At 41.7% G+C, this 19,319-nt stretch overlaps 1 protein-coding gene across 2 annotated transcripts in view; it reads left to right on the forward strand.

Moving 5' to 3' along the window:
* Positions 1 to 19,319, forward strand: part of MTMR7 (myotubularin related protein 7) — a 132,536-nt gene extending 113,217 nt beyond the window's left edge. For both annotated transcript variants that reach the window (XM_058720086.1, XM_058720087.1), the window contains 7 exons: positions 6,970 to 7,079; positions 7,589 to 7,714; positions 9,506 to 9,555; positions 11,876 to 12,076; positions 13,350 to 13,490; positions 14,994 to 15,120; positions 18,247 to 19,319. In XM_058720086.1, coding sequence (XP_058576069.1) covers positions 6,970 to 7,079; positions 7,589 to 7,714; positions 9,506 to 9,555; positions 11,876 to 12,076; positions 13,350 to 13,490; positions 14,994 to 15,120; positions 18,247 to 18,609 — 1,118 coding nt within the window. In that variant the 3' untranslated portion in view covers positions 18,610 to 19,319. The remainder of the gene's footprint in view (positions 1 to 6,969; positions 7,080 to 7,588; positions 7,715 to 9,505; positions 9,556 to 11,875; positions 12,077 to 13,349; positions 13,491 to 14,993; positions 15,121 to 18,246) is intronic.

A 19,319-nucleotide genomic window follows, 5' to 3' on the forward strand; every position in this document is an offset into this window, starting at 1 on the left:
ACAGGTGTGGACATTTGTAATTTTATGTTTTCTAGGGCTGCATTAAAAAAAGTGAAAAGAAATGGATTTTTATAATACGTTTGTATTTAACTCAGTATATCCAAAATGTTATCATTTCAACATGTAATCATTACAAAAACTATTAGCGAGATATTTTTTATTTCTTTTTCATACTAAGTGTTTGACATTCAGGACGTACCTTGCACTCATAGGCTATCTCAGTCCAGGCTTGCCACATTTCAGATATTCAGTAGCCACATGTGACTAGCGTCTACACTGTACTGGATGGTATGATTCTAAGTGATAAAGTGTATCACCTCTGAGTTGATAGTATGTGGGAGCCAAGGAGCATTTAGAGTGGTTCATGTTTGAATTACAAAAAATAATACAACTGAGGTCGATAGACATTGCTTAAGAGCATGGACTTTGGAGCCAAATTGAATCCCAGCCTACACTGCTTATCAGCTGGTGACCTTGGACAAGTTACTTAACCTCTCTTTGCATTGGTTTCCACTTTTATAAAATAAAGATAGTAATAGTACCTTCTTCATATGATTATTATGAGAATTAACAAGCTATTGAATATAAAGCACCTGAAGAATGTCTGGCATCTTAAAACTTACTTAAGTTTTGCTCTTATTATTAATAGTAATGGTACTAGTTTTAGTGAAACCTAAGGTAGCTGTGGTGTGGTGGCAGAAACTCTAGGCTTGTCACAAGACTTGTGTTCTTCTCCCATTGATCACTTTGTGTTTTAACCTTTCTTATTTAAAAAAAAATTTTTTTAATATATACTTATTTTTGAGAGAGAGGAAGACAGAGCATGTGCAGGGGAGGGGCAGAGAGAGAGGGAGACACAGAATCCGAAGCAGGCTCCAGGCTCCAAGCTGTCAGCACAGAGCCAGATGCGGGGCTCGAACTCACAAACGTTGAGATCTTGACCTGAGTCGAAGTCAGAGTGTTCTAACCTTTCACAGCCTCAGCTTTGAGATTTGGGTTTGAATGAGTCTGTACCTCCTGCCTGTCAGGACCCCAGGCTGGATGAACAGACAATAAAGCATATATCATAGCTCCTGGCATAGTTTATACGTATGATCTCTTTGCACCCTTCAGGTAACTCTCTGAGGAGGGTGTTTTATCCCCATTGCACACTTGAGCAAATCAAGGCTCGGTACCTAGCCCCAGGTTGCATTGTTGGACAGAGCTGGAATTTAATGTTAGGTTTGACTCTGAAGCCTGGGGCATTGGACAGTACCACATGCTGTTGCCCACGCACACATCGTGATTATTACTAAAATGTACAGGTTAGTTCACATACAACCAAAGTCTAAGTGAAACCTGGAGGCCTTCCCATTTCCCCCAGATGTCAGATTAAGCTAATATGAAATACCGTCTCATAAGAACATCTAGAAATGCCAGATAAATATAGCAACCATTTACTTAAATGAGTAACTGAACTTGTAAGAAAGAAGAGGAATAAGCCATCAGGTAGTCAAGACCACAGTGAGAGACCACCGCACATCCACTAGGGAGGCTGTAATCAAAAAGACAAGTGATTACAAGTGTTGATGAGGATGTGGGGACATCAGAACCGTCTTCACAGCAGGTGGGGATGTAACACAGTGCAGCTGCTGTGGAAAATAGTTCTTCTGGCATTTTCTCAAGTGGTTAAACCTGGAGTTATGGTGTGACCCAGCAAGTCCACTCCTCTGTATGTTTTCACGAGAGGTGAAACATAGTTCACATGAAACTTGTACATGAATATTCATAGAAGCATTGTTCATAATAGCCCAGAAGTGGAAATAACCCAAATGTCCATCAGCTGATGAGTGGATCAGAAAATGTAGTGTATCCATCTAGTGACATATTTGGCCTTAAAAAGGAATGAAGTACTTATGTGCTACAACTTGTATGAACCTTGGAAACATTATACTCCGGAAGAAGCCACTCACAATGAGCCACATATTGTATGATCCTGTTTATATGAAGTATCTGGAATACGCAAATCTATACAGAAAGACAGTAGATTAGCGGTTTTCTAGGGCTGGGGGAAGGGGAAATGCGGGTGACTGCTAATGGGTAGGGGGATTCTTTTAGGGGTGATGAAAACATTCTGGAATTGATTATGGTGATGGATACACAACTCTGTGAATAACTAAAAGTCATCATACACTTTGAGTGAGTGAATTTTAAGTCAAATTCGATTACAAAACTGTTAGAAAAGAGAGAAGAAGAAATTTCCAGGTGCCAGAAGGAAAGGGTGGGGGTGGGGAGAGCGATCCGTTTTACATGTTGTGGGAGCCTTCCTTCCTCCTACTCCAGTTCAAATACGTAAAACCTCGGATCGTGAGCCTGTTCTGCCAGTGTTCCAGAAGACAAGCAAACATTTTAATTTGATAAACGAGCGATGTCTTGTGGTACGCATCTTACGTGATGCCGAATGTCACAGGATAACCACTGAGCCAGTGGTTCTTGAAATTCATTTTGATAGATGACTGTTTCAGGTTACCTGTTTCTGGAACAAATTATGCTCGCAAACCAAGGCTTTACTGTGCATTAAACTCAGCCCCAGATTACTGTTCTGCTATATCATATAATTGGGGGGTGTTAATCCTGTATCTTGTTTATCTCTTTGCTTTTACCTGAGAACACTGTTCCTTGGTGTATTGTTATTTTTTATTGTATACTCATTTTCAGTGAAGATTTTCTGTGGGATTCCATAAAATTATGGAAGTGTTGCTCCTGAACAGTTTTTTGGTTTGCTTCTGCCACTTATCGTAAGACTCCAGCCCAAATATGAAAATTTATTAACTAGGGGATCCTGCATATAAGGAAAAGATCATTTTAGATCCTAGACTTGTATGGGATTAGACCTAGGGTTTCAACATCTCAGGACAACAATTTTTTTTTTCCCCTTGGGTAAATTTTTATTTTCCTCATGTCAAGTCCAGGCATCCTGGTCATCACCCTGAGTCCACAAGTGGATTATTTTTAATGGCTCAGTTTGATACAGGGAATCTCAGTCCCAACCCCTGCCTCACACAGACCCAGAACTCGATCATGCCTCTGTGCCAGTTATACTTAGCATACTGATGCATATAGTCACCCATTTTCCCCCAACCTCCACTAAAATGATAAGGAAATGGTAAAAAAAAAAAAAAAAAAAGGCAAAGACATGAACGAGTGGGACAGTGGGAGAATGGGAGACGAGGTGCCAGCAACAAAAATTGCAACACTAGAAAATGGGTGGATGAATAATGACTGACTGGTTAACTGACTAGAGAAAGGCTGAAATTTATGGTGGGAGTGGTGAGAAACACTGAAGCAAGCCACACAGCCCCGCGGACCCTCAGAAAGCTCCGGAATGAGGCATCAGGTTCCTCTGAATGTCTGTCCTTAGACACCAGCCTCCTCCCTCACCTGCCCATTGAAGGCTCTTCCCTCACCTCCACAAGGGAAGATTAGTGATGAACTTTCTGGAAAGGTTGACTAGAGAGACTCTGGGCTCATGGACAGCAGGCATAGCTGGAAGAAGGGGCAGGGAATAGCAGGCCAAAGAAGGGGGATTAAGTAAATGTCTGTGTATGGAAGAAGACCCATGCTTCTCCTCACTGCTCTGCTCTGAGGACACTGGCATCCAGTCTTATGGAGTTGCTCAGGTATTTGAAAGTCCTTTCCTGGGGCCTGCAGCCATTCCAAGAGAAAGGACTTGCTGGTCCTGAAGTTTGGGGGCTTAGACGGCCAGATCTCACACGGCAAAGCCCTGAAACTAAGAGGTCTGTTCATACACCCAGCACATCCAGTCACCTGTTAGTGCCCTGTGCTTACGTATGAATGGACAGAGATCACGGGGCACTTGAGGAAAGCCCACCATGGAAGACAGAGACAACACACGTGCTCGCACACACATACATGCGCAAGCAAGGGAGCAAACAGAATGAACCTAGAAAAACCAGATTCATCCTGAGAGTAGAAGCAATGAAAACAAATAAACTGCCACTTATCCCCATAGAGAAATAGCACTGGCCGACCCGAAAGCATCGGCCAGCACAGCTGTTGGCTAGTATGGGAGAGAGGGATTCTCCTGCCCTGCTGCTGAGGATGCAGACTGCAGAAGCCCCTGTGGAGAGCGGTCTGGGGATATGTGGTAGGACCCTATGACCCAGCCCGTTTCACTTATTGACATGCATGTACAGGGAGATTTTTCACAGGGAGACTGTAGTCAGATATCTTTTGAGGCACTGTTTGTAAATACTGAAAAGGAGGAAACAACTCACTAGTAAGAGTAGGGGAATGGATACATAATCCAAGACGTAGTCATAGAGTAGAATATTATATATACTTGTCAAATGAGTAAAATCTACCTACATAATATGGATGTCTAAAAAATAAAATTTTGGATAAAAAAATCAAGTTGCAAAAGGCTTAGAAGTGTGAGAATAATTAATAGTCATGAGGGCTAACATATAAAACAACATATGAAATAACTCTTTGATACAGGGGCTATTATCCCCACTTTACAGCTGAGAAGACTGAGGCACAGAGAGGCTATGGAAGGTGTCCAAGATCACACAGCTAGTAAGTAAGTCGTGAAGGAGCGTCAACCTGCCTGGCGGTGTTCACAGACTTAAGACGGAAAAGCAGGATGACATAGGAACATGGGACTTTATTTGTAACTTTTTTTTTTTTTTTCCAAGAAAGGGCTGAAATAACTGTGGCCAGTTTGAGTGTCTGCTACATCACTTAAAAATCTTTCATACGTTGGGGCGCCTGGGTGGCTCAGTTGGTTGGACATCCACCTCTTGATTTTGGCATGATCTCACGGTTTGTGGGATCGAGCCCCGCGTCAGGTTCTGTGCTGGTGGTGCAAAGCCCACGTGGGATTCTCTTTCCTTTCTCTTTCTCTCAGAATAAATAAACACACATTTAAAGAATCAATCTTAAAAAAATGAAATCTTTCATATGTTCAGATATCTCATAACTTAACACACGGTAGTGGTTAAGGACACCATAGCCTTGGAAACAGCCTGTGAGGAGTGCCCAGGGCCCCGGGGCTGCCCCACAGGGCTATGACTTCTGTGCATCGGTCTGTGTATTTTCACTGAGCTCCAGCAGAGTACCTTTTCCTGTGCTGATTTGCACGTGCTTTCTCCCTGCTACTGGTAGCGTGCTCTCCTGCAGGTAGGTGACATGAGTGGCCGGGGATGGCACTGTAACCTCTGACAAACGGACAGCGCTTAGAGTCAGAGCGATGCCAGAGAGAACGCCGTTCGCCGGCTGCGTGTTAGGACGCCGGAGCAGTCTTCCCGCTCAGGAGTTTGGAATTTTGCCTAACCGTGTTGATAATTATAAAGGTTTTTTTAAGTAGGGCCTTTTGCTAGGAATTTTGGTGTTATCGTTGCTGTCATTTGTTACTCAGAATTGGAGTACGTGTGTGTGTGTGTGTGTGTTTTAATGTGGCTGTCAAATTGCAGGAAACGAGAGAGTGAACCATCTGTTCCATAGCATATTGGAGGAAAGGCCAGTCGATAAATTAAATATTGTAGTTAGTCGTTGTCTGTATTCCAAGTATGTAATACTTTTGAAGAGTTAACGAAGTTGAATGTGGGAGGTTAGAGCTGGAAGGACACTTAGATATAATGCAATACACCTTCCCTATTTTAAACATGAAGAAATAGAGCCTCAAAAAGTGGAAATGACTCGTGCAGGACCATATAGCCACTTCCTGACAGCACAGCGGGGGGTGGAGGAGGGCGCGCAGAAGGGCCCTCTGCTCCCTGCATGTGTCACTGCATCACGGAGTACAAAAAAATAGGCAAACAAATGTAAATCTATGGGACATGACGTGTCGTTGGTTGATTTATAGGATTCCTCAAAACTGCTTCCTGGGTATAAAACACACAAACTTTGGAATGTAATTATTTCTGATCCATAGAACACTAGCTCTAAAGCTTTTTCATGCTTTGTGTTAACTAAATGGTAACCTCTAGAGGTGAAATTGCTTGTGATATTATAGAAGTGTTGACATGCCTGCCTTAGTTGTGTAAATATAGATAGCAAGATGATTCTAGCTTATCTTTATTTTCAGTCAAGGGAAAACCCCTAACTTGATGTTGGAGAAGCAGGTGAGAAGGACAGGTTCTCATTTTTTTAAAATTTCTTTTTTATTATTTATTTTTTAAGAGACAGGGGCAAGTGGGGGGGGTGGTGGGAGGGGCAGAGAGAGGGAGACACAGAATCCGAAGCAGGCTCCAGAGCTCTGAGCTGTCAGCACAGAGCCCGACGCGGGGCTCAAACCCACAAACCTTGAGATCATGACCTGAGCTGAAGTCGGATGCCTAACCACTGAGCCACCCAGGTGCCCACAGGGCTTCAACTCACGCCCCTGAGATCACAACCTGAGCTAAGATCAAGAGTGAGATGCTCATCCGACTGAGCCACTCAGTTGCCCCAGGCCTTACTCCCAGTGGGTGGGGGTTGCTGGCAAGAAGAGTTGGAACATTTCTTTTGAAGATGTTTAGGATAGTTCTGTTTTGTGTTTTCACAAAACCCAAGTGGTTGGGTGCTGCAGAGTTCTAGCTGGGCGGGTGCTGGGGGGCGTTATAAGAACTTTCCCGTGTAGTGTGTGCATTCATGTACTCCTTAGTGCCCCAGGGCGAGTATTTTAAATCCGTCTTCTCTGCTGGACATTCTACTGTGGTAACAATGATTTTCATTAAAATTAGGGTTTAAACTTTACAAATGGAATACTTCTGAAATGCGGCATCCCTGATGACGGGAGAAAGTAGTAAGAGCCTTGCCTGAAGTGGTTCGGTAGAATCCATTTTATTAAGTATGGGCATTTTTCTCGACTTAATTTCTTGCAGAAAATACTACAGTGAAGGAATCATTAACCAACTACCTGCAAATATGATCAGATGTAAACTATGAAATTGCCTTTATTTTGCTTTCATAACATTTATCTTGCAGTGTGCGAACTTAAATCTCCCTCGATGAGTGACTTTCTGTGGGGACTGGAGAACTCTGGCTGGTTAAGGCACATTAAGGCCATCATGGATGCAGGAATCTTCATTGCAAAGGTGGGTGAGAAGGGCAGAGCAGCCAGCGGACTGGTACTCTGACTTCAGAACAGGGATCCTGCCTGCTTCCTCCCCATCTGCTGTGGCCGCCACGCTAAGCTGTGCCTCGCCGAGTGGGGAGCTGGCTTTGCAGGCCACAGTTTGCCCTCTTAGGATGTGCAAAAGAGAGGACAGTCTCGGTCTTTCCCTTTTGGGAAAAGGACTGAGGCCGGCAACAGCTGAAGAATTCGAGTACGGGAAAAGTCTTAAGGAACCCAGAGGGGAGGGAGGATGGCTTCTGGGCGTGTGATGGGAAGGAAAAGTTTTGGTCACCAGCACCAAGCCAGCCCTTACGCTCCCCTAACTGGATGGGGCATGAGCACTAAATTAATGAGCCGTTTTCGGTTATGTGGGTTTTTTTTTTTTTTCTTTTTCTTTCTGTAGGTATAAAAGCAAACCTAGTTCTGATGGGACATTTTTCCTTTTTGTCCCCATTCTTCCTGACTCTTTGCCCATCCCGTGTGTTTCAGGCAGTCTCAGAGGAAGGGGTGAGTGTGCTGGTTCACTGTTCTGATGGCTGGGACAGGACCGCCCAGGTGTGCTCGGTGGCCAGCCTCCTGCTCGATCCGCATTACCGGACTCTGAAGGGCTTCATGGTGAGTGTAACCCGCCTCGCGTCCCACGCAGGCCCTTGAACAGAGTGGACAACTTGCGGCAAATTTGTTTCCCTCTTGTTCTTTTTCTCTCAGTCCGTCAGCAAGATTAAGAGGCAAAATGTGGAAAATGGTCTCGGAGTAAAGAAGGGAACTGAATTTCTGGGATGTTGGGACCCATTCGATTTGGCACTATTAAATGTGAATTTGGGGGCGAGTACACAAGATATTCAGTAGTTTGCAAAGTAGTGAGTTTTACATCCTCTTTGCTCATAACTATTTCAAGTTTGAGGGAACACGTGAACATGTAATAACAGGAAATGCTTTTCAGAAAAAAATACTCGGAGCAAACATTTTCTGTATCGTGCACGCAAAAGGTCCTTGAGAGGAAAAACCGTTTTCGTTGACTGCTTTTATGTTTTAGATAGTCCTTCACAATTCTGGAATATTGAGAATTTCAGTGTTTTTGTGTCCTTTGTTGAAAGTATGAAGTCCACCCTTTCCTAGATTTCCACCATTTAGGTGTGTGTCACAGCGTGGCCTGTCACGTCCAAGTGCAGAATGTTGGTGTAGTTGCCTGGAGTGGTGACGCTCTGGTCGAGGTGGAACCCTTGTCTTCAAATGACGGCAGGGGCTTCCTAGTGACTGGCAGATTGCTTGGCTCTTGCCTCTTGAGCCATTTAATAAAAAGTGCTCCAGTGGATCCTGAACCCATGCTGGGGCGAGATGCCGACAGGAGCTGAACGTGTTGCTTCTACTGCTAGATTCCCTTCATCGAGTACTGTCCCCCGGCACTCGGGGGGCAGGAGGGAAGAGGCAGAGGCAGGTTTTTGTGATGGCTGTCTCTCTCTTCTGTTTTTGAAAGTGTCTGAGAACTTCCAGTGACCTGTGATAGCATTGAGACTTCAGTGATACTCCTGCTTCAGACCCCTCCCCTGGACAGAGGTTAGGATTCCTTCATTTCCATTTGGACAGCCGAGGGTTTCGGGGTCACACGCTATTTCATGCCACCCTCCGCCACTGACTCCTTTTGATTCTGCCCCATTAAATTTATGCGGCGTCAAGGGCAAACTTCAGCCACTCCATATTGTTTTCAAGGGACATCTCTGGCCATTTTAGAGCATTGGTGATAGTGACAGGATTGCTCCCTATTATTAATTTTTTTTTTAAATTCAGACAACTGGAGATTATACACTCATGTTACCTCAAATCCAAAGCAGGGCTGAACTCCTCTATTATGTCCCAGACTCCCATCATTTTACAGTTTTTCCGATGTGTAATAAAGATCACAGGAAAATATTCCCAACGGTTTCTTGTAAGGACGTTGGTATTTGATATAACTGAAGACATAATGGTCAAGAGACAGGCTTTGGTGTAGAAAGGGCGAGGTTATGAGTTAGCATCAACCACTTCCTACTAGCCTGATCTTAGGAGTATTTAACTTCTTTCAGTTCTCCCTTCTGAAAAATGGGTGATTATACTTGTCCCACAATGAAAAGAGATTATACGTGAAGTAATGTGAACAGTGGTTTATAGGAAGCACCCACTGGTGCTGTTACCCCCTTTTCAAATATCCATTCCCATTTATTTTTCCTGTGGATGACCTTCACCTTTGCCCTTCTGCTGTGCATATGCGTCTCTACATTGGTGGATAAGGAGTGCTTATTCATTTGCAGGTTACCTGAGGATAGTCACTACTCCAAGAACCTTTGAATCCTTCAGCATTGTTGGTTGGGGTCTCTTATTTTTCCTTGTTTGCTTCTCTCCGTGATACTTATATTCTTTTTTGTGTAGGTATTAATTGAAAAGGACTGGATTTCCTTTGGTCATAAATTTAATCACAGGTAAAAAAAAAAAATCAAAACCTTAAAAATCTGTTTTGATGTTTAGGATAGAAAGATCTATTTCTGGAGTTTTCAATTGAGTGAGGGGGAAAATAGCCTTATTTTTAAAGTTTGTGGATTTTATTCAAAAAGCTAAAATTTTGTTGTATATATCGTATCACAGATAAATGAAGTTCTGAGCACTCTCAGTATTTATTTGTTGGGCAGAACTAAACTAATGTTAAATTGTTCCAGAAAAGACAGAAATACTTCTTTATTCATTGGCCTAGAAAGGATGAGCTCTCCCTTCCTCCTACCACATACGTTTGATTTATTAAACTATTCCATTTTCGAAGTGCACACACTTTCTGAGCTGGAAGATGAGAAATGTCTGTGGAACAGTCTCTCTTTGACCTTTCACACTGGGAACGAACTTGGGCTTGTCCTGGGTATTTGTGTCACAGGTGAAGTATGTCCCAGATGTCTGAGGAGAGGGAACATAGCCCAGTTTTGGAGCGAGACAGATCCAGCCCCAAACCCAGGCTGTGGCATTTATGAGCTGTGTGGCGTGGTCCTTAGTGTGGGGTCTCCCATCTGCAAAATGGGGATTCACTCCCTGTTCCATAGGGTTATAGCAAGGCTTTTTAAAAAGTGTATGTAACTCGTCTAGCTCCTTGCCTCGCTATATAACTAACCTTTCAGTAAACAGAAGCTGTTGTTTCTAGAGCCACCAGCGTCCTTTTGGTCAGTGTTGATGATGCCGGACACGTGTTCTGGTGTTTAATCTCTGAACGGTGAATGTTGTAGCTGGTGTAATCTAGTCTTATGGTGCTAAGAGTTAAATTTTAGGCAACATGGTAATAGTGAGTTAGGTATTTGACATACACTTTTGTTTCAATGTGTTTTCCTAAAGTAAATTCTAACTTCATGGAACTGCCCATATTTAATGTTCTCATTTTTACATTTAGCATTAATCATTCATTCTGTGGTTTTCTGGAACTCTTTTTTTTTTGTAATTATTTTTCCAGGAAAGCACAATGAATCTGTTTTACAAAAGAGAATATTAAAGCCCCCAAACATTTGACGTTTTTTTTTAAGTAGGCACCAAGCCCAATATGGGGCTTGAACTCATGACCCTGATTAAGATCACATGCTCTACAGAGTCAGCCAGGTACCCATTAAGTAACCTTTTTAAGATCACATTGTTATTTTCAGTTTTGGGGTTCTATCTTCTAGGCAGTTAGCATCTTCCAGACAGAGGATATGGACAGAAAGAAGGTGGAGATGGCTGAAGACTATCAGGAAAGAATATTTAGCGCTCCTCACCCCTACGCCTTTTTAATGCTTATTTATTCTTGAGAGAGAGAGAACACAAGCAGGAGAGGGGCAGAGAGAGATAGGGAGACACAGAATCCGAAGCAGGCTCCAGGCTCTGAGCTGTCAGCACAGAGCCCCAGGGAGGGCTCAAGCTCGAGAACTGTGAGATCATGACCTGAGCCTAAGCAGAACACCCAACCGAAGCCACCCAGGCGCCCCTAGGTAACCCTTTATAAAGCTACCAAGTTGAGCGGAATTAAAACTTTTGAGAAGTTTCCAGATAATTTCTAATGTTTTCACTCTTGGAAAAACTCCTAAACTGATTATCTTTGCTCATTTCTATTCCTAAAGTTGGTTATCCATTGCTGAGAAGATGAGGTTCTATATTATTTTGTATTTGATGGCACCCAAATCATCCTTTTGAACTGTAAGATTCACATAATAGTGTAAAGGACTAGGCAGTCTTCATTTAAAGGTCAGTATAAATGTGAGGGAGGAGATTGTGATGTATTCTTGGAAAACCAAGATGGGAGATCTGAAGGCAGATGGGAATCTGGCCACACGGAAATAACTTTGTGATAGGTTTTGACATTGCTCTAGAAATACCCTGAGATACTTGGGAAGCCACAGTTTTTTCAAGTTGTCTTTCTTCCTCTTCCTTTCCCAACAAAACAGTGCAAAAGTGAAAAACTCTGTAAAGTTGCTTAGACATTTCTTCCCACACTCCCACAAGTCACTGATTAAAATGAAGTCCAAGATTTACTTCAGAAGTCCTGATGTACTTTTAAATCTTGAATGAAAGAATGCTCTTCTGCCGTGGAAAGTTCCCTTGAATTTGATCTCTTGCATTATGTCCCTTCTCTACCCAAGACCTTCAATACAAAGTTTCTCCTGAAATTGGAATTTGTTTTTTTCCATTTCTGTGCTCCAGGTCTGTAAGGTTTATTTAGAAACTGAGGTTTATTTTGTGATTGTTTTTGCATTTATAGCCTTCTCATTCCACAAACCCAACTTCGTTTTATAGATACGGCAATCTAGATGGTGATCCAAAAGAAATCTCTCCAGTTATCGATCAGTTCATCGAATGTGTCTGGCAGTTAATGGAACAATTTCCCTGTGCCTTTGAGTTCAATGAGAGATTTCTGATTCACATTCAACATCACATTTATTCCTGCCAGTTTGGAAACTTCCTGTGTAACAGCCAGAAGGAGCGACAAGAACTCAAGTGAGTGCTTTGCTGTTTAATTTTTATCTAAGGATTTTGTGACTGAGAATTTCAGATGGCCTTTTAAAATTCCGAAGACTGTTGTAGCTACATATCTGTACTGACAGATTAAGGTTACTTTCCTTCTGACACCACTTCATACCTGGTTTGGTATCAGCACCCGACAAAGTGAGGTACGAGCTTACACACCCCAGTGACAGCCACGGACAGGGCCATAGACCTGACACGAATACTGAAAGGAAACTTCCTGGAGTCAGAGGAAGTGATTTTTGAGCTTAAAAGGAAACAGACATCTGCAGTGGACATACTCTCATAAGAAGAGGTGCAAATCTAACTGGGAAAGAAGCAGATTTGAAACCCAAGTCATTCTTTCATTAAGATTAAAACTGTACTGCTTTTATCGAGAAGGAAGTCAATGAAATGTAGCATTTAAAATAAATTACAAAGTCAAAAGCTTAACAGCAGAGTGCTTTATGAACTGCAGTGACAGAAGAGTTTTGAAATTTTCATAAGATAAAATGATGTTAACTGTAGTGTACATAGTAATAATCTGATTTAATTTTGGAAATGATCAAGTAAAATCGACTCCACTGGTTTTATGCTGTCTGAACAGACCATATGACATTCACTTTTTCTCGTGAATACTGGGTGGTTTTTCTCTCGGGAGCTTCAAGTGTGATTCCTGATTAAATGGTAATGATTTCAACGTAGCAGAGGGCATCCTTCAAGCTCACCTGTTTTCCTAGACGAGTTTGTGGTTTGCTGCGACGGACCAGCCAATTTGATGGTGTCTGCTTGGGTGTGAATCCTGGCTATTCCACTCACTAGCTATGGGACTTTGAGAAACTGCCTAATCTCTCTTAACCTCAGTTTCCTCATCTGTACAATGGACAGATCTCATAGGAGTTCAGTGAGGACCGAATGAGAGAAAACAGGTGAAGCATTTAAATAGTACCTGGCAAATAATACAGCGTCAATGACTATTTGCAGAAGAATCCCCTCCCTCCAATTACATAGCAGTTTTATTTTACACTCAGAGGAATTAAACATCTTGTCCAGGCCAGTACAGGTAGCAGAGAAGTTGAGACTGTTACGGTGCTCTCCTGCTGACTCATGAAGACACACACTCAGATTGTCAATTTCCCTGCTACAGGACAGGGACGCTGGATATGCATGTAACAATTAGTGGTCCCTTTCCAGCTTTGACAAGTACACATCTACGATTTCTATAAACCAAGACAGATAATTTTCAGGCTTATTTTCTTTATAACAGAATTCAAGAAAGAACATACTCTTTATGGGCTCACCTGTGGAAGAATCGGGCCGACTACATGAATCCTCTATTTAGAGACGATCACAGCCAGACCAGGGGAACCCTTCGTCTCCCCACAACGCCGTGCAACTTCCTGTACAAGTATGTAACCCTCTAGGACCTTACTAGGTATGGTTATGAACTTAGATTCTGCCACTGTTTAATATTTGGAGGCCAAAGCATATGAAACACTGAGCTTCAAGGCTTTTTTTTTTGGACATAAAACACACCAAAGAAGGATGCTTGTTAAGTATCTGATCTAATATTCTTGCCAGTGTCTCCTCTCCCTCTTCTTTCCCTCTAAATATGGAACTGTCTTTAGAAGTTGGTGTTTTATAATAATGATGCTTGCAAAGTATAAGTTCCAGTATTACTTAAAAGCAAAAAGCAGGGAGGGAAGAAGAAAGGAAGCAAGAAGGGACAGAGGAAAGGAAGGATGGATGGAATAAACCAAGTGCCTTGTAAGTCAGATGTGGAATCACAAGTTTAGGTGGTGACCATGACTTACCTTCTTTCTCTGCTGAATTTCCTCCTACTCCAAGTATTTCCTTGTGGAAGTCAGTTATTTTAAGGCTGTCTATATTGGGATGGGGAGAGGAGGGTGGCATCCTATATACTCTATTCGAGCTGCATGTTTTACATTTTAGCCTTTGGCTTCTTCTCCGTATGGAAGTTTTATGATGCGGGAGGATGTCTCAGAGGGCAGCAAAAAAGACAAATACACAGAATCAACTGAGAAACCACATTCCTTCTCCCTGCTCACCCCCAACATACTTAGTGGCTTTTCTTCCTCTACAGTGTTTTTCCTCCCTCAATTTGTGTTTGTTCTGAATTATCTTAATTATTTTGCCAGAATTCTGAAAAAATGTTAATTCTGCCACACTAAAAAGAAAAAAAAAAGTCTCCATGGTTTGTGTAAAATAGCAGCCTTGAGAGCTGCTGAGACACATAATGCTCCTAATTCGTTAGTAATAGCCAGTCAAGTATGTCATTGGGGGTCAAGCACTGTTCTAGGCAGTGCTAGGTTTCATGGAGAAAACCACGAATGGCACTAAGTCCCTGCCCTCAAAGTGCTTTTCTAAGTAGAATGTGGATCTGCAGACATCCTTGTGATGATACTGTCTCTTCTCATCTGCATTCCAGTATGCTTTGTTGTATAGCATTAAAACAAAAAAAAAAAAAGATTTGATGCAAACGGAAATATCAATTTTTGGTGGTTGTGATAAAAACAAGCCCAAACCTTCAAATTTAGAAGGTTCCCTTTGCAGCTGAGAGATTCTAAATGAGAGTATAAGCACTAATTTTCCAAGCTTATGTGAAAACTAAGAGCCATTTTCTTAAATAAGAATATAACGTGTGCTACTTCTATTTAAGAAAGATCTGGGCCTTCTTATTCAGGACCACAGGTACAAGCAGACTCATGATGAATTTACCTTCCCAAGCGAAAGAAAGTACCAGCACGAAATCATTACCTTATGTAACGTGCTTCGTTATTATTAGGACTCTGGGCCTCTGGCATGAAAGAAAGATACCTTAAGAAGACTCGAGAGCGTGATTTACAGACTGGGAGATGGTGGCATCGTAAAGCTCTGCTGTCTCTTCCAGGTTTTGGAGTGGGATGTACAACCGCTTTGAAAAGGGGCTGCAGCCCCGACAGTCTGTTACCGATTACCTCATGGCGGTGAAGGAGGAAACCCAGCAGCTGGAGGAAGAACGAGAGGCCCTAGAAGAAGTGAGACACACTTCCTGTTCACCTACTTTCTGTGCTTATTTCCTGACAAACACTGTTCCGTGAAGGCCTTTTGTGACTCGGGGTTCGTGAAATGAGGCAACGTAGCCATTTTACATTTTAGCCGAGTGGATAACCTGAAGCAGACGGCCACCGGGTGAGCGCCCAGGTAGCCGAAGCCCAGACCTCGGCACTCAGCACATTTCAGGCGTCTGGCTGGGGGCTCACTTACAGGGTTTGCTGAACTAGTCGCCTATCCCCACCATAGGTCACATTTTATCTTGTTACTGTTATTTGAGAGAACCAAAAGGAATCTTCCTGGAGAGTACGTGAAAAAGGTGGGATTCAAAGTGAAGAGAACAAAATCTGACTTTGCACTTTTATGTGCTTGTAAAAATTTGTTTTTTTTGGTAAATTTATTATTACTTTAAATAATATTATTATATTAGCCTATACATGATAACAGCCGAGGCCGAGTTACCAACAGCCTAGTTTTTGGCTTTTATAATTTCCCAATAATTGGACAGGACGGTTATAATGTACATATTTTTGCTGATTTTATAACTTTGCTTCCAGTGATACCACTGGATTTATTTAGCGGTTTATTTTATTTAGCAGTTTATTTAGCGGTTCCCTAAAACCGCATGGCTTCTTTGCTTCACTCTGCTTCACTCACCTTGTTAACTCTCCAAGGCATCATCATGTCTTTCACTTGCTCGAGAATTGGCAACCGATTGCTGTTGTCTGGACCTGAATTCTAAATTGAGACTAAAGGCTTAAATAGGATGAAAAGGCTTCTGTGCCCCCTTGAGATCTTACATACTACAGATAAAAGTATTAGGATGAAGGCCGGGAAAATGTCAATAAACTAAGATTTCCCATCATAGTGCATAAAACAGTACTATGACGTGAAAAGAACTTCCAGATTTTTACCTTTAGTTTGATAAATTTCTAAATGGAAGTCGGCGAAATATCACAAGATGAGTTCCAACAAAGTCTACTTCCTTTACCTGATGGGTAGTCATCTGGAGGTCGCCCCTAAAAGGGTGGCCTGGGGGACATGTATGATGGTTCAGGGACCCCACCAATAAGATAGTCATTTGGAGGTAGCTGGTGAGGCAGACTCCTCTGATGCTCCCATAACATTCCTAGGAAACATCGCCTTTCAAGATCTAAGTAGAAGATCTTAGGTCTAGGGTTGTACACTCAAGTACATACAGGAGCCAGATGGATAAAACACATTCAGCAAGTTAAACTACTGGTTTTGAGAAATTTTGAAGGCAAGCATAAATCTTACTCTATTATAAATCTGCAAGGGTTCAACAAATCCTCTTGAGACCTATGTGGAGAGCTCTACGTTAATTTTACACGATTGGAGAACAGTTTTTGACTCCGTGTATCAAAACCACCACCTCACAAAAACCCTAATGCCAGGGCTCTTAAGCCTAGAGATTCTGATGGAGAATCTTTAGAGTGCCACAGTGATTGACTGTGACTTGCCACCAGGGCGAGAGAGACCTTGAATTAAATAGCACACAGAGAAGTGAAATGATGCACAGCTTAGGTTTTTAGAATTCTGGAGCACTGGTAAAACTTCTATGAGTTTTGCCATTTTCAAGTCCACACATGTCTTTACTCAGCCAGTTTTATTTACTCTTCCTAAAGATACCCAAGCTTTAGGAAAGGCTAACGATTCTCCTGGTCTGTTCCAATAATCTTTTTGTTAAAATACTAAAAATGAAGGAAAAAAACTACTTAGAAAATCTGAAAACACCTTAATTAAAAGCCTTTGGCTCTTTTCCCTTATAACAAAGTCAAAACCCTTTAGCCTGGCATTTAAGATTTTCCCACAATTTGGCCTAATCAACCCTTTCAGCTTTATTCTCTACTATTCCCCTTGCTCAAATTCAACTGCTCTCTGCTTCTTGTACACAATGACATCTTCCTACTTTGGTGGTTTTCTTCTCACTGTCCCTCCTGCCATAAATGCTCTAACCATCACCAGCACCTGAGTTTAATTCTTTCAGAGTCCTATTAAAACACTCCATTCCTGAAGCTTACTTGGATCTCTTCCCTCTCGCTATCCCACCTGCCCTCTTAAATAATTTTTATCTCTTCCAAATTCTTACATCACCTGAACTCTGCCTCCATAACCCAAGTTCTTTATGGCTGGATCTGTATCTATCTCAATTACTCATACTGCCCACTACAGTGCTCTTTGCACATAACAACTTAAGATGAATGCTTTTAAATGAATATGTAATACTTGATCTTATAACACCCCTCCTTGTTGACACCAAAGGATGAAATCTGGTAAAATGTATTTTGAACAACCCAAATGTCCATCAGCCGATGAAGAGATAAAATGTGGATATTCATGCAATGGAGTATCATTCAGCCATGTGAAGGAACGAAGTACTGATACGTGCTACAGTGGGGATGAACCCCGAGAACATGAACTAAGGGAAAGAAGCCAGACACATGTTATATGTGTTGTATGATTCCATTTATATGAAATGTCCAGATGAGGCAAATCCATAGAGATAGAAAGTAGCTTAGTGGCAGCCAGAGCTGTGGGAGGCTGAATGGGGAGTGACTGCTAATGGTTATGGGGTTTTCTTCGAGGATGATGAAAATATTTTGGAATTAGGTAGTAGTGAGTTGTTGTATAACCTTGCAAACATACTAAAACCACCGAACTGTATACTTTAGAAGGAGGTGTTTTATGGTTAAGTGATGTTTCTTAATTAAAAAAATTAGATAATAAACACCTCATTCCTGATGTTTTAAAAATGCACTTTGAGTTTATAGGATGAAAATCATCATGTAAAACATTACAGGTCTAGAAAGGATGACTACTGATTGCCAGGTGCTTTACCTATATTATTTTTTTCTTTTTTTGCATTTTATAGAAAACCTATAGTAAAGCTGGTATTTACCTTCATTTAATTCAAGATGAAGAAACCAAGTCTCACATAATCTATTTTGTCCGAGGTCATAAAGTCTAGCTTTGAACCCAAGTCCATTTAAATCCCATGTTCTTAAGATTATACCCAGGTGGAAAGTAATAAATACTAAATTATTTATGATTTTTCCCTAAAAAACCTTTTTTTTTTTTTTTTTTTTTAGAGGCTGGAAAAAATTCAGAAAGTCCAGTTAAATCACACTAAAGTGAAGGCTAAGCAAAGTGAACCCAGCAAACACTCAGGGTTTTCTACCTCAGACAACAGCACAGCCAACACTCCCCAGGATTACAGTGGAAACATGAAATCCTTTCCATCCAGGAGTCCTTCACAAGGTGATGAAGATTCTGCTCTCATTCTAACCCAAGACAATTTGAAAAGCTCAGATCCGGATCTGTCGGCCAACAGCGATCAAGAGTCCGGGGTGGAGGACTTGAGCTGTCGGTCCCCAAGCGGTGGGGAGTGTGCACCAAGCGAAGACAGTGGCAAGGACCGTGATTCTGACGAAGCTGTGTTTCTCACTGCCTGAAGTTTCTCTGTGGAGTTCCAAAATAAAGGACACACAAGAGACACTTTCCAAAAAGAAGGGAGCAGTGCAATTCAAAATAAAAAATCATTCAAGAAATGGTACATGTCTTTGAGAATTATAAAACGTAGCAATGGAAAGGGAAAAAAAAGTCCAGCTTTTACTTTCTTTAGATGCTGAAGAACAGGAAGTAACCATTTCTTTTACCAACCATATATAAGGAAAAGTTATTCCCCATTTTTAGTTCTGGATTCTGAAAGTTTTGTTTACTACATAGTGCTGACCTCTTCTATCACCTGAGTTATTGGCACAGATCTTCCTTTCACAGCATGCATCTGCTCAGAGTGCCGACCCCTTCTCCCCCACCTGCTGTTCTCAGCCCTCACCCTTATTTCACTTCCAGATACGTATTTTGTTTTCGAAATCCCTTGACATTGCCTTCCTCCCTCTGTTATTGGTATTTCTAGTAAGGGAGCACCCGGCAGAAACATACCCCTTGTGGTTAGCAGATGTCTCTGTAACTGACGAGGTCTGTAATTGCTTGAGCTTTTCAGGTTTCATGATCACTTTAACTTTTCTTTAGATAATATATTTTGAATTGTTATAATAATCTTGTTGCCTTTTCCTGCAATCTCATCATTTAAAAATTGCTGAAACTTATAACTCACTTTCTCTAACGGGTCTAATACCTAATAAAATAGAAATAACATTTA

The sequence above is a fragment of the Neofelis nebulosa genome, chromosome 3 (genome assembly GCF_028018385.1).
Source record: "Neofelis nebulosa isolate mNeoNeb1 chromosome 3, mNeoNeb1.pri, whole genome shotgun sequence".
Taxonomy (NCBI): domain Eukaryota; kingdom Metazoa; phylum Chordata; class Mammalia; order Carnivora; family Felidae; genus Neofelis; species Neofelis nebulosa.